The sequence below is a fragment of the Felis catus genome, chromosome B2, assembly GCF_018350175.1.
Source record: "Felis catus isolate Fca126 chromosome B2, F.catus_Fca126_mat1.0, whole genome shotgun sequence".
NCBI lineage: Eukaryota > Metazoa > Chordata > Mammalia > Carnivora > Felidae > Felis > Felis catus.
In genome coordinates, this window is record NC_058372.1 from 62,137,139 (window position 1) to 62,155,127 (window position 17,989).

A 17,989-nucleotide genomic window follows, 5' to 3' on the forward strand; every position below is an offset into this window, starting at 1 on the left:
TGATCCATCTTTGATCTCAGCTGAGCTCCAGAACACCCCCCTCCTCACACAAGATTTCACATAGAATCTTAACAATGAAATTAGTGCTTACATAGGTAATACATGTTTTTTTCTCATCTTTTTTTTAAACTGGGAAGTGAGCAAAGACCAAAGAAAGATTAACCAAAACTATTTAAAGAAAATACATTCTTTTCAATGTAGTTATGAGCAAGACATTTTAGTTAAAATGCCTAGTAATGCTGGATTCACCACAAGATTGATTTGATGCATTGATGAGCATGAGATAGAGTAGCTACAACCTGTTAGAGTTGGGGAAACAGCAAAGTGCGTTTGTATGTTTTGGAATTATAAAGCATGGCAGTAGTTTTATTTTTGGACACTGGTAGAAAAAGATATTCCAAAAGTCTTTTCCCTCCAGACGTTCTTTTCCGAACCCTGGTGCTTTGCCATATCTCTGTCTCACTATGTTCATCCTCTATGTAGTTTATCCTTCCTGCTTCCAATTCTGACGCAAGTTTCTTCCAGATCCAGCTCAAAACTCCCTTCCACTCAAAAGTCTTCTCATCAAATCCCAAGCATAATTCAAATTTTTTCCTAATTGTTTGGCCTCTTGAAACCTTGTAAATATCTCTGCTTATAGTATATCTCTCACATAACGTTGTAATAGCTCTCATAATATTCTATTTATTTGTTTCCAGTGCTTTTTTTCAGCAGTAGAGTTTAAGCTTGTTGAAAGACTATTATGTCTTGAAGCATAGTAGAGGTTCCAATATTTGTTGAAGGAATTAATAAGGGAATAACATAATAATATTAGGGAAATTTACATTGTTCACACACACAGACACACACACACACACACACAGACACACACATACAACTCAGAACATCCAATTTAGAGAGAGAAAGAAAGAGTGGAAAGCATGTCCATTAACTTATTTTTTAGCCCCTGGGAAAATTTGTAGTGAGTCTCATTCTATCAGTAGAGGATTGAGTTTGCAATGCACACAGTGGAACTTTAAGGCTTGGCAGAATTAAATCAGTCATATACAAGTTAAAATTCCAGCTTATCTAATAACTATCTTGGTGTCTTCAAACACATAACTTAATATTTCTCTACCTCATTTATTCATATCAAAATAAGAAATAAAGAAGAAATAGTAGTATGGTCTAATCTCATTATTCATGGCAGTTATATAAAGTTGCATAAAACACTGAATTAATGAATAATGAACGATTTACTCCTATGGAAAATACAGGATGAAATTCCTTTGAGAATCTGTTTATACCATTTTCACCAACCAGTTAATGCATGACCTTGTTTTATGTGTGTTACTGTTAAAAGACATAATTTTTTAAATGCTTGTTTATTTTTGAGAGAAAGGGAGATAGAAACAGAGGGGGGGGGAGAGGTAGAGGTGGGGGGGACAGAAGAGGATCTGAAGCGGGCTCTGAGCTGACAGCAGAGAGCCCAATATGGGGCTCAAACTCCTGAACTGCCAAGCTCATGATGACCTGAGCCAAAGTCGAATGCTTAAGTGAACTGCCCAGACACCCTAAAAGACATAATTTTTAATTATTAACCATTAACATTGAACTCACAGCTAAGAAACTATAACTCATGCAAGAAAAAGTTTTCCTAATATGTACATTTTCTCTCTAAGGCACATGATGGTCTTCTTGAGTTTAGGAATACTAGATAGTCCTTCAGCACCGTGCTGGGGAACATTTCAAACCATGAAATCGCCAACAAAAAGCATTAAAAACAATGAAACAAACAAACAAAACCAACCTGGGGATTAAATTGGCCATAAAAAGGAACTTGTTTGTAGTATGTGGACTGAAACAAAAAGTCAGAGCATTGCTATGTTTGACCTCAGCTGGTTACATGTGCATTGGGTGACCCAAATTTTTCCCACTCTCTACATGTCTGTGAATGACCATAAAAGAACTATGAGTTTTGATTTTGGGGTTACGAATAAATTTTAGCAAGTAGTTGATTTGCAAATATGGAATCCATGAAAAAAGAAGATTGACAGTAACTGTTTTCCAGGGTTGCTGTGAAGCTTATCAGTAGTACAGGTTAAATACATAATAATCTGTGCAAAGAAATATTTGTAAATTTTCTGGCAGATTACATAGGTACTCCATAATTCCATTATTTCTAGTATTATAACTCTTAACATAAAAGTAAAAGATGGGCCTTGTTCTCAAGCCACTTACAATATCATGGAATGGGGAAAAAAAAACCTTATGAATGAGAGTAGCCTATAGTGATGAAGAAGAGAGATAGAAGTATAGTATGTTTCATTTCTAGAAGTTCTAGAAACATAGAGATCTGGAGTGCAGCAGTAAGAAGATAATTTGTGGGAGATTTAGGACTTGAAATAGAATTGGAGAAATAAGCTTAGCACAGCGACAGTCATCAAACTGTGTAAACAAGGGCATAGAAACGGCATGAGTGTGGCACGTTCAAAAGATCAAGGTTTCTAGAAAACAGGTTGTATGTTGGAAAATGCAGATCATAAGGACAGAAGAGTCAAGGCCAGAGAAGGGTTTGGACTTGATTCTTTATAAGTGATATTTTTGGAAAGATGATCTGGCAGAGGTAGATAAGGTGAATTAGTGAACAGAGGAAGATTGGGGGAAAGAACCCCATGGAGAGGCTACAGCAGTGATCTAGAGGTGAGGAAAAAAGAAAATGAGCTTTAATGACAGTGGGTCAGAAAAGGATGAGTAATCTTTTAATGGAAAGAAAGGGAGGCCCTTGAGATAATTTATATTTGGGGAATAAAGAAGGAAAATGTAGAAAGAATGGAGGCATCCACAAAAACTCATCATGTGTTGCGTCCCTCAAACTCACTGAAAGCATGGACTGATCTCTATCCAGGCATCTGTTTCCTAACAAAACTTCTGTTGATCTAAATCAGTGTTTTGCAAATTCTTTTGACTGTGACCCACCGTGGGATACACAGTTCACTTCCATATATAATTGAAAACCGGAGTTTTACAAAATAATATTTACCTTTAGTGTGTGGGATGCACTCAGGAATTTTCTGTTCTTTTTTCTTTTTTGTTATGAAAAGTTGGTCACAACCCTCTATCAGGTCACCACTTAATGTCTGAAAGTCACTTGTTTATCTAACACATCCCCTAGGCTTCAGAAATGTATTTCCCAATCATTGAGATGAAACAGAGAGCTCAAACCTCAGCTTCCAGTCTCTTTCTTAAATGCAAACCATATTCTAAATACAATTTTCAGAGTTAAGTGACCAAGGAATTAAATGGAAAGTAGAGTTAGTTATTTCAGATTAGTCAAACATCTTCTCTTCTAAAACTCTCGATGAGCAAACATGTATGCTACACTGTGGGCCTGCTTCATGCTGCCCATCAACAGTGGCAGGTCACCCAGTGAGATCTTGGGCATTGATTCTCCCATGGTTTCAGTGTGAGACACTTTTACCTTTTGCATACAAAAGACTAGATTGATAAATGTGGAAGCAACTATTACTATGATAATATAATACTATCATGTACTGATAAGCCTCATCTGTGCAAATAATCAAACTCTTTTGACTAAATAATATCCAGCAAGTACTCTTAGGGTTGAAATCATGACACAGCTTTAGCATTCAAGGCACAACCTGGTGCCTTGAAATCCTTTGCTCACAGAACTTTGTGCAATCATAAATATTAATAGTTTCCTTGAACGTAAGTAGGGGCGTTAGGGAAGGCATTAGAGTGTGATGATTAAGAGTGCCTGCCCTGGAGGCAGAATCCTGGACCTCAGGTCACAGCTCTGACACTTACAAGCTATAGGATGCTAGACAAGTTATTTGACCTCTCTATGACTTAATTTTCTCTTCCATCATATGGGGTAATATCACCTACCTCATAGTTAAATTATATATGTAAAACTTACGTAGTACATGGCACATAGTAAAAGCTCAAGGAATGTAGCTACCTTTATTATCTGAGAAGGTGAAATTCTGATGGAGCAAAAACCTGAAGTATCTCTGGATCACAGGTATGGGTTGCCAGTACACCTGTGTACTTTGGTCTCTCTCTTGCAAAGAAAGGAAGGTCAGATGTTTCTCGTGGCACCACCTAGGAAGTATGGGTACTTTTTAATCACTTATCACAGAGGAGAAGGGCAGAGAATGTGTCAAGGAAAATAGGAGTCAGAAATGAAGCATTAGTCCTTAAAGTCGACATTGCCAGGCCATTTGAAAAGATAGAGAGCAGGTGGATGTAGAAAGTGGCTTTCATCAATAACCAGGATTTCTAGCTCAGTGGGAACCAAGTTGTGAACAGGACCACAACTGCCAGCTGACAATCACTCCAAGTCATAAACGGCTACTATTTTCAATGCTTAACAGCCTGAGAGGATTTCCTATGGTGCGTGGCAAAGGGAGCCCTGTAGAACTAACAGCTCTTTCTAGGTAGTATTTAAACCCTGCCCTTATTATAAAGGTGAAAATAAGAAATTCAACACCAAATAATTTCCTTAAATGGGTGAGATATTAAGCAACAACTCTTGCTTCACAAGTCAATGTGATTAAATCCCACCAAGAACAAACTTTAGAAGGTGGCTGCTGGCTGAGGGAAACTCACCATCTCCAGAGGAGAGTGCAAAGTCTGTGCGACAATCAGGTGGGAAGAGGAAGGGAAGCAAAGAAGTTTCCAGAGTATGTGTAGTACTGCCTACCAATTAGTAAATGCCATGTAATGAGATAAATGATTCCGGTTGGGTTTCAAAAATGCAATAAAACATCTGATAAATAGTTTTATCCCATCAGAATTTCTCATTATTTCCCTTGCAGTTAAGAAAATACTGAGATTTGCATTAGCACAAGGTACAGGCATTTTCCTATTGTGATTCCTTTTATTACCAAAGATTTTTCTTTTAAAAATTATTGGGGAACGTATTAGTTTGCTAGGGCTGCCATAACAAATACCACAGACTGGGGGACTTAAGTAATAGAACTTTATTTTCTTACGGTTCGTAGATTGGAAATCCAAGATCAAGCGGTTGGCATGTTTGGTTTCTCCTGAGGCCTGTCTCCTCAACTTGCATATTGCTGCCTTCTCACTGTGACCTCACAGAGCCTTTTCCTCTGTGTGTGCAGGCTGCTAATATCTCTGTGTGTCCTGATTTCCTCTTCTTATAAGGACTTTCATCAGATTGGATTAAGGTCCACCCTAACAACCTCATTATAACTTAATTACCTCTTGAAATGTTCTGTCTCTAAATATAGAGACATTCTGAGACACTGCTGGGGGTTAGAGCTTCAACATACAGATCTGGGGTGGATATGATCAGCCCATAATGGGGAATCTTGACAGACTCTGAGAATTTCCCTTTAGCAGAGGCATGTGCCAGGATCTTACACCGGGACAGAACCTACTGTGGCGGCCACCTATAGAGTTGCCAGGGATAAACTCAGGATATGTGCATGCATCTTACACACACTGGTCCTTTGATGTATCAGCCGGGCCTGCCCAAATTTGGGCTTCTTAAGAAGCAGCCCCTGTCTGCATATGAGGATGATTTCACCACAGAGTTATATTTGTATAATTTTGGCTGCTCTACCAGACTACCGCTGGTTAATAATACTTAGCATATTTTATCATATTTGTATCACTAACTTTTTCACCTTTCCTATTTATAAAGGTTATTTATTTATTTGGTGGGGGGTAGTGGCAGAGAGAGAGAGAGAGAGAGAGGAAGAGAGAGAAGAGAGAGAGAACCTGACAGCACAGAGCCCAATACAGGGCTCCATCCCAGAAACCGCAAGATCATGACCTGAGCTGAAACCACGAGTCATATGCTTAACCAACTGAGGCACCCAGGAGCCCCTCACCTTTCCTTTTTAAACAAGGATCATAGAGTAGTGCCAATCTCATGCCTGAAAGCACTGAAATTTGGATGGATTCTTTCCCCTTAGCCTCCCCCATCCACTGCACCTCAAAGCATCCCCTCCCTTCTACCTCTTGCTAGAGCACTTGATCCTAAACTTGGCCCAGAAAGACTGGTAGCATTGTGTAAAAAATTGCCCATCCAAGCTATTCAGAAACTCCACAGGCCAAACTGTTTTACATCATGGCAGAGCAACGAGATTAGTGTGAAAGACAGCCAGTGTTCCTGGAACAATGTTCTGATGTAGTTTTCAAAATGAGTCAGAGTTTCTGTGAGATGTGTGACTTAAAGAAGAAAAAAAAAAAACAACAAAGGCATTCTTTAAGATTTTGGCTTTTTTTCCCCCCTGAAACTCGTGAACATTAAGGGATATTTCTTCAGGAACCTGCTGTTATATTCCTCTAGATCGGGCAGATTGCAGCGGTCATGCTGGGAGAGTCCAGCTCTGCTGGCAGGAGGAGCCTTCTGATCACAGCTTGCCAAGTCAGGTCACCCAGACTGCTGTGGATCCCACGACTGACCTGTTGACCTTGACACCCTAATCCTTTTGTCCCCCGTTCATCCCCTGGCTTTCCAGTGGCTCAGTTTCTTATCTCATATTCCCTCTATATTTTGGTCCCAGAAACTGCCAGGGGGCATCCTGGTTAGAATCCCCTGCCTTCCTGAAACCTCGATAGTTTCTCATTGCCAGTGGCCAGTTGATGTGCTGCTTAGGTAAATATTGTAGATAAAAGATTTAAACCACAGTATCATGACTCTTTAGTTGTGTTATTTTATTAGTTGTGTTATTTTGTCTGTTTACCTGTTATAAAAAATAGTTAATATTCTCTTTAAGTGTTGTTTAGTTTTTTAAAAAATACATTATGACAAACTGGAGATTATTTGTATAATGATGTTACTCAGTTTCATTTCTGTATGCTTTTTTGAATAGAAGACTAAGAAGTAGAGTCACAGCCAGATCAGAGGAAGTTGGACACGTTATCCACGCCTTCACCTATAGTCTGGGTGTGTTCATGGTTTTGTATATCCCACATGCATATGTCATTGGCCACGTGCATAGAGGCTGAAAAAATACATGAGATGTACTGTGCTACACCTTGAACCCTCTTTGGATTTTTACCCTTATTAAATGTTTCATCTGTCTTCTCTAGATTAATCTCCCCAGTAGAGTATCTTCTTTCTGAATTTATTTGATTCTGTCATCTTTTACTCTTGCTTCTCTTCCTACCTCCTTATCTCTCATCCTTCTTACTTAATTCCTCTTCCTTTCTAGTCTGTCACCAGTGTTTTAACCTTGACTTCTTCCCCTTCCACTCTATTCCTAGTTATCTTTTCTTATTTTTTTTTTTATTCCCAAAAGCCTCCAGTTTTCAACTAGGACTAATGATTCACAAATGTTTACCTTTTAAGTTTCCAACTTGTAGTTAAAACAGCCTGCTGGTCCTCTTCTCGTAGATATATTATAGACTCTTCATACCCAAACTGAACAAAATGAAGCTGACTGTCTTCTTTTGCAACACTGCCATTTCTTCTTTGGTATTTAGCGTGGCTAACTGCATCATCATTCTAAATTGCCTGAGCTGGGAGCCAAAGACTGATCTTTGATACTGTACTTTCCCTCTTGTGCTCTCTGTCACCATGTAATATTGCTTCCCTAACCCAATCTACCATCATCTCTGCCTCAATAAGCAAGACAAACTACTTTTTGACCTCCTTATTTTCCTTCTCACTCTTCGGCACTTTGTTTTCCACTCAACAGCCAAAGTCACATTTTTTTTATTTCTCATGAAACTCATGTCATATAACTAGAGCCTGGAATCAGGGTCCCACTTTATCAGACCTTTTGCCTATCTTTTCCATACTGTGTTAATATTCTCCCTCCTACACCCCATCCAACACCCCCCCCCCCCGTTTAAGACTACTCCAGTTTGTAATGGCTTTTTGTTTATTAAAACTTACCTGGACTGTCCCCTCTACCCAGGGCAGCTGTACTTTCTCTTCCCATTTTTTCTTGGGACTCTCTTACTCAGGTCTTCCCATGGTGACCTCCTTCTTAACATTCTGTTGTTCTCTGCTTAAATGTCACCTCATTAGAAAGGTGTTTCCTGCTGAACATTCAACCCAAAGCAGCCTTGCATAAACACGCACACACCCCTCCCCCGCCCAGGCACTCTCTATTCCCATAAACCATTTTATTTTTATATCACCACCTGAAATCGTCTTGTTTATTTATTTATTTATTGGCTTCCACTACCCACTACAGTGTAAGCTCCATGAGAGTAGGAACCTTCATATGCCTTACTTACTGTGGTATTCTAAGCACTTAGAACACAGCCAGGTATATAGTAGGTGTTCAATAAAAAAATTAGTAGATGCATTCATGTTTCTCAAGTATTTTCCATGTCTTCCCTCACTGTTCCTTTCTCATATCTACTTTAGATCTTCATGATTGCTCTTTTGGGCTTTGAAAAAGCTACCTGCTGATGTTCCTTTCCCTAATCTTCTTCCTTGCCAAAGCCCCCTGTGCTTTGCTGCCTGGGTTATATTTTTATAACTCTTTATGCCGTTCTTTTGCTGAACAAAGCAGCACTTTTATGACCAAATGCATTCTTCCAGGGGTGGGATAGTACCAGCTGTAGCAGGAGGGAGGGTTTGCTCTGTTTACCAAAGAGTGAGATGTATTTTTGGAAGGGCAGGCTTCTTCACTGGTTGTTGCTGAATTTAAACCTGAGGACCAGGGTCAAATATCGACAGCTGCTTCCTCTCCATTAGTTAGGCCCCACAACTTCTAAAAAGTATCTATCTGTGCTTATGATGGTCCCATGACTTCAGTATGCATTTTAAATGGGAAGAATTTGATCCCATATTTATTCAAGATAACCAGTTTTTTTATCTGTAAAAATAAGTGTCATATCTCCTTCCCTGGACATGGTGAGGATGCTCCTTGCATCGATATATGACAAAGGAGGGTGATGAAATGGAAAGGAGGCAGAAAATTAGGTAGGGACCATTTCTGTTGTTTTTTTTTTAATTCTTTCAATGCCTAGCCCATTGTCTTATACACAGTAGGCACACAGTCAACCAATTTGAAATATTTGAGTATTAACGTTTTTTATGCTTATGCTGTGCACTGGGGCATAAGAGTGAACAAAATAGAAATAATCCCAACTGTATTATAGGCTGGTAGAGGAAAAAGCTCTCAACTGATCATCATGCAAGTACATCATAATTAAAAATGGTGATATACTTGAAAACAAAACTACAAGTGCAACTATAAGTCAGCATATTTGTGGGTGGGTGATATACAACCAGATGACTGCCTGCATTACTATCCTCTCTTTTATGGTAAGGTGAAGTGCAGTTGTCCACCATTGTGTCAATGCATAGCAGTTTCGCTGAGTCACTCATGCATGGATGTAGAAGTGGAGAGGAGCCAGAGTCTCATACAAATTCACCCCGTATTGAGGAAAACCTACTGTCAGGACACAGAACAAGAGCCCCTTAGATAACCATTCCTTTTACATCATACTTTTATGGTTGGTTTCTTTTATGAACTGGTTGTTTCTTTTGTCCATGGATTTTTTGCCAAGTTTGAATGATGAAGATATTGGTAAATGAAAAATAAAAATGTTCACTGATTAAAATCAGGAAAAAAAGATGCAGATCTTGTAGTGTAGTGGTAGTGGTGGTGATCTGATAGGCCCTCTTATACGAATGCAGAAGTGAAGGACAAGAAAGAGTTATTCAAGTGAAGAACAGGAAATAGAGCAGGCAAAGAAAGGGAACAGCATTATATAGGTCCAGAGGCTAAACAGAAAAGAGTTTGGGATACATGAAGACATCTGATGAACCTAGAATATAGAGTCTGTGAGGTAGGATAGCTTAAGGTAGAGTTAGAGCCATTAGAAGAGACTAGATCATACATGGCTTTGCAGCTCTCCAGATTAGGGAATCAATGGCCTATCCTGTTCTGTGCATCCTTATCCTAATGTCTTGTCCCTGCCTCCTTGTTTAACCTATAAACCTTTTTATGGTCCTCCTATGTTTCTAGTCAGGACCATCATGATTTCATAAAACTTTCAGTTCTGCATTATTAAATATATTCCTTAGGGCTTGTATTTGTCTCTCAGTGCCCAAGCATTTTGCTGATGGGTTAAGAGGAGGAGAACACATTTCCTGGAGCTCAGGTATCTCAGATCACTAGCTTAATCTATAATTCTGTTCCCACTTAGAATTCAGCAAAAGTTAAATGCTCAGATGTGCTTCAGTTTATTTATAGAAAATTTTATATGGTACGTGACAAATTTGTCAAGCAGAAGCCAATAAGATGTAAAACAAATAATTATTTACCACTTTCCATAAAATAGAGTAAACTTTTAGTCTCATATGGCCAAATCTAGGACTTGCACTTTGATTTTTTTTTAATTTTTAATTTTTTTAATGTTTATTTTTGACAGAGAGAGACAGAGCATGAGCAGGGGAGGGGCAGAGAGAGAGGGAGACACAGAATCTGAAGCAGGCTCCAGGCTCTGAGCTGTCAGCACAGAGCCGTACATGCGGCTCGAACCCACAGACTGGGTGAGGTCATGACCTCAGCTGAAGTCGGACGCTCAACCGACTGAGCCACCCTGGAGCCCCTAGGACTTGCACTTTGAATGTGGCAGAAACATTTATGGCTTCTCTTTATAACAGACATTTACTGCACTGATTTTCGTAATACATCCTGCAAGGAATATGTGAAAAGTTATGTCCCCTGACCTTTGTGTCCAACAAACATTTGCACAATGCCTCTCACACAGTAGGTATCCAATAATAACAATACTGACACCCACCACCACCCCCGCCAGCAGAGCAGAGCATATCTCTTAGGAAGGAGAGTTTTCTCCAGAACAAACGATAGGCCCTGAAGTTAGTGATGAATAATCTCTGTGTTCTATATACTGCTTGGAGAGAAAGAGGCTATAAAAGAGAGAAGAGAGCGCCAGTGGTTGTGAAAGTCTATAGCAGCATTATAGGTGCATATTCACCATAATGTGGCCATAAATCGAAATCATGCCACCGGTCATAAAAAAGATAACATGAAGGGAATAAAATCATAAAGGCGCCATATATTGAGCACTTACCATGTGTCAGATACTGTGCTAAGAATTAGCTCTAAGCTTCACAATGGCTCTGGCAGGGAGCTATTATCCTCTCTATCTTATGTGTAAGGGAAAGAAAGCATAGATGGGCCACATGAGCCTACCACCACACAGTTAATAAATGTTGGGAAAGTTTTAAACCTGGTCTGCCCAGCTCACACTCCAAACTTCGATTTGACCAAGGACACTTAATTTTTCAGAACAGTCTAGGCCATAGAGATCAGGGCTGATAAAAACAAAACAAAACAAAACACAAACCTACTGTTAGATGCCAACTCAGGAGCTCACGTAATGACCTGACCTGTAAATCCCCAAAAGAGAGAGATTACCAGAATTAGCAGATTTCCTAAAGAACTCGAGTGACTAGTGCATCTGCTGCCATGGAAGTTGCTTCATACTTTTTTCAAAAATTCAATCAAGTGGCCTAAAATGTTATGAATCCCCTTTTCAAAAAATACTGTTATGTTTGATTCTGCTGTGTTCTATCAGTCTGATCTTTGAGCAAATGTCAAAGTGAATTGGTAGATTAGAGCAGGGTCAGCTCAAAGGAATGATGCCCGAGCCTTGTTAGAGAAGCTGACATGTAGTGGCTGTGTGACTTCATTATTTCCTTTAAGCTAGGACTTTATTAAATACCTTCCAAGGACAAGGCATTGTATGTGCTAAGGACACACTGGCACATAAGAAAGACAATCTGCCTGTAAGCGCCCTCCTCTCCCTCCTTGGATTTTCAGGCTTAGCTCACTGTGCCCTGCCTGGTCTCACAAGGGATCATTTCCAGTCCAATTGACTGGGAGATAGAAGGAGAACTTCATTCTGTACTACTTTTCCACCCTGATTTAGCAAAGTCTAATTTATTGCCTTGAAAGGTGATACAAAAACATTTCTTATACTCTCTGTTTGTTCAGTTGAATGTATGTTTTGGTAATTTGTGTTTTTTATATATGCCCTTTGGCAATTTAGGAAAAAAGATTGAACTCTAAGTTGATCACTTTGATCCAGGAATCATGTGTGCTCACTGGCTATCATGTACAGCCCAGAGTCACTGACCCACTATCAGTAAAACATGCTTTGTGAAATGTTTTCTCAGAAATGGAGATGCATTTGCACAAATTGCTTCCCGTTCTTTTGGTGTCTCTTGTTAGCAGCAGCATGCATTTGTGTGAAAGCTGGCAGGGGTCAGGACACAGACTGTGGTCATGGACCTCAGCACAGCTAACTGGCATGTACAGGGATGAAATCTGCAACTTTTGCCTCATTAGCACCATGTCCCCTACTGAGTTAACCAGCCATAGGCAATTGGAGAACTCGGAAGGTTAATTCTTTCTGCCCATAGGTAGAGTTACAGCTCAATGGACTAAGCCCTTAAAATGTTATCACTCCAACCAGGAAATTTTAAGTGGAAAAAATGTCTGGTAGTACAAAAAGGTTAAACGAATTGAAAACAGGTCTAAAGCAGGCTTGCAGTTTTCTCAAGAGTGGCATAAAATATTCTGTAACTTTTGCAGAGGTTATGACTTGAAACATGTTTCAACCATGTGATTACCAGGAACTATTAAAATAAATAGCACAAATAAGGCATTTAAATATAGATACTCACAGCTTCAAAACACAAGAGAAGAGGAAATGAAGCAGCTTTGTTATTCTTACAAAAACACCCAGGTGATTTTATTTGGAATTTGAATAAATACCTCTTTATTCAAATAGAGAGGAAGGCTGCTAAGGCTAAAAAAAATGTCGATTATTTCCCCCTCAAGGGAGTCCTGCCCTGAGCTGATGTATCAGTATGAGGCAGCGCTCCTGCTAAATTACATACAAAGCAGGCAGAAGAGATGGGTTCTGAAGACACAGCCAAGGGACCACTGTCCGTGTAGCTTAAGATAAATGTCATGGCTTCACTTTGCACTTCTAAGGTTCCTGTGACCCCAAGTCACTATTCATTTTCAACAGGCGCTCTGGTCTTCCTCTCCTGGCTCCTGTGTTCAGAAGACACAGTGCATGTGGGAGGACAGGGAGGTCTCTCTCTGCGAGAGATCCCTCACGTGTGAAATGGGCACTAATATCGATGAACTGAACAGAGCCCTGGTCTCTGCCCTTGTTTAGGAGAGAAATAAAAAGTGAGTGCCCGAATGTCCTCTCTGCACAGAAAGGGAAAACCACAAACTCACTGCGGGTACAGCTAGACAAGGGAAAACCAGTAGGTCTTCAGCAGTTAGGCCAGAAAGGTGATGGCAAGAATTTGGCGCTTGAATAGGAATGTGCTATGGTGCCTTCCAATTCTTCCATTTTGGCTTGCTGGCAAAATGTAGCATAAAGAATAATTATTTGAAATAGCTAGGATTTCTTGAGCACTTACTGTGTGCTATCTGCTAGGTAGCACTTGGAAAAGTCCATGTGATCTTTGCAGTACGTAGTGATAAAAGCCAAAGAACAATAGCCCGGAAGGGCAAGGCCGGATCCAAATGAGGAAGCCTGTCACACACTTCAGCCTTGCCCACAGTCTGTGTCTTCACTACAGTGTTCTTCAAAACAGCAGTGGAACTAGCAATCATGGTTCACAGTTAACTGGATAACTTGTAACTAGACACACACAGGGATTTTCACTGCCGAAGAAAGAAAACTTACTTGTGAGGAATAATTATCTGATGGTATGACAGAATACAATATAAAGACTGTAATGGAAGAAATAATTATAGGTAAACATAAGTAATTTACCTATTCTGTTGTCTTCTGAGGTATATATGCGAAGTCACATAGAAATCCCAGAAGTATGGTGCTGAGAAATGGCCCTCCGAGCTCTTCTAGAATATGTTAGGATCATGAAACAATACGGCAAAGTGTGTACATCCTTACCACATAATCAGTTCGAATGGTTGTTTTTGAAAAGTGTATTCTCTCGTGTAACATTAAATCCTTTATCTAATTTAATTTGCAGAACTTCTTTCAAATAGTTAGCAACCTTCTAGATGAAGAAAACAAGGAAAAATGGGAGGATGCACAACAGGTAAGATTGGAGCTGTTTCAAAACCTAAAACAGAGTTGGCTAAAGAAAGCTTTAAAAATATGTGAAGAGGGCCGCCTGGGTGGCTCAGTTGTTGGGCGACCCACTTTGGCTCAGGTCATGATCTCACAGTTTGTGAGTTCAAGCCCCGTGTCAGACTCTGTGCTGACAGCTCAGAGCCTGGAGCCTACTTCACCTTCTGTGTCTCTGTTCTCTCTACCCCTCCCTTGCTCACGCTCTGAGTCTCTCTGTCTCTCAATAATAAATAAATGTTAATTTTTTTTAAATATGTGAAGAAACTAATGGTTTTCTGTTCCCAGAACATAAAAGGAGACTTTGATTAGACACTTAGAAGTCATCCTAGGTTGTGTTATACTAATTTTAGAGAAAATAAGTGATCTCTTCTATCCTAACAATTAATGAAATGAGTATTATGAATGTGAAAACACTGGACAGGTTTGAGCAATTTGTAACGTTGAGGCATCAGTACATAATAACTATATGCCTTACCAACCATAGTCTGTCCTATCTACAGACTATGGGAGAAAGAGCAAATCCAAAAGCACATATTACAAACCAAACTGGGGGGTATTGACAAGGAAAATCATTTACATTTACTATAGCACTATGTAGAGTCTGGATTAGACATGCAGATGTGCATTTGGATTCAAAGCCAAGAGTTGTAAAAATGAGTTATCATAAGAGAATTTGTATTCTGCTTTTTTTCTCTTTCTGCCATGCATGATCAGTGTAGCAAGTGACCCTATTGATTTAATTAGTGTTTTAAAATGCCTTTCAAAGCCATTTGTGCTATACTGATTTATGTGTGGTTAATAACACTTTTTTTCTAAATTACAAAAATAAGTGGGTTAGAGGTTAAGAAAGGGAAAATAAACATGTTTTTAAAAATACTGTGGAGATTTAATTTGACTCTTTGAATTCTTTAAGTTTTCTGATTGACTTTTGCTAACTCCAAGAGAACAATGTGATCTTGAAAATAAGAATATTTACTGAGATTCAAGTGAGACATCTATCCCTTTCTCCCCTTATAATCATCTTCTGGGCCTTCAGGAGCAAAGCATGCCCTTTATTCCTGTATGATAGGGACTCTAAAAATAGTCCAGTGTGGGTCTAGCTCATTATCAGGTACAAATTCTGTGCTTCTGGCCATAGGAAAAAAAAAAGATCACTCCTTAGTTTAAGACCCTGAATTTATCTTTTTCTGGTAGTTTGAATTATATATTTGTCCTTGGCTTTCTTCTAGAGGAGAGCCTCATTCACTCACTGTAAGGAAATAGTGTCTTTCCCTAGAATACAGCTGCAGAGACTAAGCACATCCTTCCAGAATGCTGGAGACTATTAATTATGGCTATATTTAGAACAAATATATAATACCCTTTTAAAAACAAGACTGCAATTCATTGGATCACATTATTTATTGTGAGGTCCCGACTTGAACAAATAATGAATGGTAGCACAACTTCTCTTCAATGGAAAATCCTGAATCCATAATCCATCTATTTACTTGTGATTTTGAGTTAGCTATGTCCTTATTTTTAAATTCTTCAGTAGTGATACTCTTTAATGACTTTTTAAAGGTAACTATTTGAAGCTTAAAAAAACAACAACTATTTTGTAGCTTTTACTAAAAGGTATTCCTTCAAATGCAGCCACGTGGGAAATGAGACTCCAGGTTGGTGGCACAAAGGTTGGACTCCATTTGTCACACATAGTTCATCTCAAATTTACCTGGTAATTGGGGTGACCACTTGCTAGTTAACTGGCTTTATCCAAAGAAAGAAAAAATAAACTTTTTCTATCTTCATGAAGGTAGTTTTACAACTTAGAGCAAGGTGCCTGCTGAAGTTACATTTACATAGAAACTGAGACAGAGGCCCTGTCTTATTTGTTATCACCTCTGTCTCTCTCTGAAAGACATCCCTGGGTCTTTAAGCTGGTAAGAGTCTATTTAGCTTTTTAAAAACATTTAAATACATTTCAAAGAGACAGAGAAAGAATTTATCAATTATTAGTTTTCAAAAGCAAATGCTTTAAGAAAGCTAATGAAAGATGTGGGGCTGGGAGAAGGAGTCTCTCATTTTCAGCAGGGAGAATTAAGCTTCTTATTTTAAATTTGTGTTTACCCTTACACGACACACACTCATATACACCTACACAAAAATAGTAGAAAAAATATAGTAGTAGCAGAAAGCTTGGAGCTGATGGAAATTTCATGCAGATTTTTGGAATGATGATGATGAACTCTTAGAATTCATATTTAATGATTGGAAACTAGTTAAGAAAGAACATCTCTCCCCAAATGTTTCCAATATTAAAAAATTTACAAGTATCTATGCCACAGATTTCTAAGTGTCATAGCCATTGTTCTTGTCTTCAAATATATGTGGGTGACTATACTATGCGCCCTCAGTATCTGCATTTTAGCTGGGCACAGTCAACTTTACACACCACACCTGCCATTCGCCCTGCCCAATGTGTCTTCCTCCTACTCTGGTCCCCTTCTAGCTCTGATTGTATGTTTCTCTGCTAATCAGACTGTCTCTTACCCTTCTGCACTAGGCTTTGCAAAGATAAAGCCACTACAACTCTAATCCACTTAATTTTTTCATGCTTAGAAGTGGCAGTGGTACTGAATGGCTAAAAGAAATGAACCTAACTTCAAAAGACTTTTCTGCTCTAATGTGGTTATATAATGCAGGCTGACTTTATAAGCATTAAGGGTTACGCATACTAACAGTCATATGACCTTTTTTTAAATTGGCTTCACTTCCTACACATTATGAACTATTTCCAGAATCAGATTGTTTAGGAGAAAAACTCCTCTGTTTGCAATGCGTGAGGTGGCATGGTGTTGGGTTTGCTTTGTATATATACAAGGGGGGGGGCGACTGGGTGGCGCAGTCGGTTAAGCGTCCGACTTCAGCCAGGTCACGATCTCGCGGTCCGTGAGTTCGAGCCCCGCGTCAGGCTCTGGGCTGATGGCTCAGAGCCTGGAGCCTGTTTCCGATTCTGTGTCTCCCTCTCTCTCTGCCCCTTCCCCGTTCATGCTCTGTGTCTCTCTGTCCCAAAAATAAATAAACGTTGAAAAAAAAATGTATATATACAAGGAAAGCACCAACACTAGCACTATTATCATGATCCTGAAATTATTGCTAACATTGCTATTCATATCATGGCTATGACAGCTATGGAAGTGAATGCCCTTCCCAAGACTGAATGAACTTAATAGTTTGTAAATATCTTCACGATGACAATAATAATTGTGTTTTCTTCCAATGTCCATCATATAGATGCTAAGTAAAAAAAGGCAAAAAGCCTCAAGATTTCAGTGTTTGTTCTATGTCATAATTAGGTGAGGAAAAGATCCCATCAAAAGTAAGGACAGACAATTTCCAAGTATACAATCTGTTAGATATTTTTAGTTTCCTTAGACTTATGGGAGATTAATCACTGCATCATATCACCGTCGAAGCTCTTGCCGTGTGACACCTGGTATCATTCTCAGCCCGTGGTTCAAAAACACAACTGTTGCCAGGTGCAGAATTTTCTTCAAGTAAAACAGAGTTCATTTATGACCTCATTATGTAGTTTTTGTTATTCCTGTTACATATTCTACTATATAGACTTTTTATTCCTTCTAACCCTTGCTTATTTTTGTAGATTTATCCTGGCTCTATAGAATTAATGCAGGTGATTGAAGATTTTATACACATTGTTGGAATGGGGATGATGGACTTTCAGAATTCATACTTAATGACTGGAAATGTAGGTAAGAAATAAGATTGTTTCCCAAAATCTTACTGAAATAAAAAAAAATTGCAAGTATCTGAGCCATACATTTCTAAGTGTAATATCCATTGCTCATATCTTCAGGTATATGTAGGTAATGTGTTATGGACACTTGGTGTA

At 39.0% G+C, this 17,989-nt stretch overlaps 1 protein-coding gene across 4 annotated transcripts in view; it reads left to right on the forward strand.

The window, feature by feature from the left end:
- The window catches only part of ADGRB3 (adhesion G protein-coupled receptor B3), a 728,500-nt gene that overhangs the window by 365,585 nt on the left and 344,926 nt on the right, over positions 1–17,989 (forward strand). For all 4 annotated transcript variants that reach the window (XM_011282405.4, XM_011282404.4, XM_006931831.5 and 1 more), the window contains 2 exons: positions 13,994–14,062; positions 17,741–17,849. In XM_011282405.4, the coding sequence (XP_011280707.1) occupies positions 13,994–14,062; positions 17,741–17,849 (178 nt within the window). The remainder of the gene's footprint in view (positions 1–13,993; positions 14,063–17,740; positions 17,850–17,989) is intronic.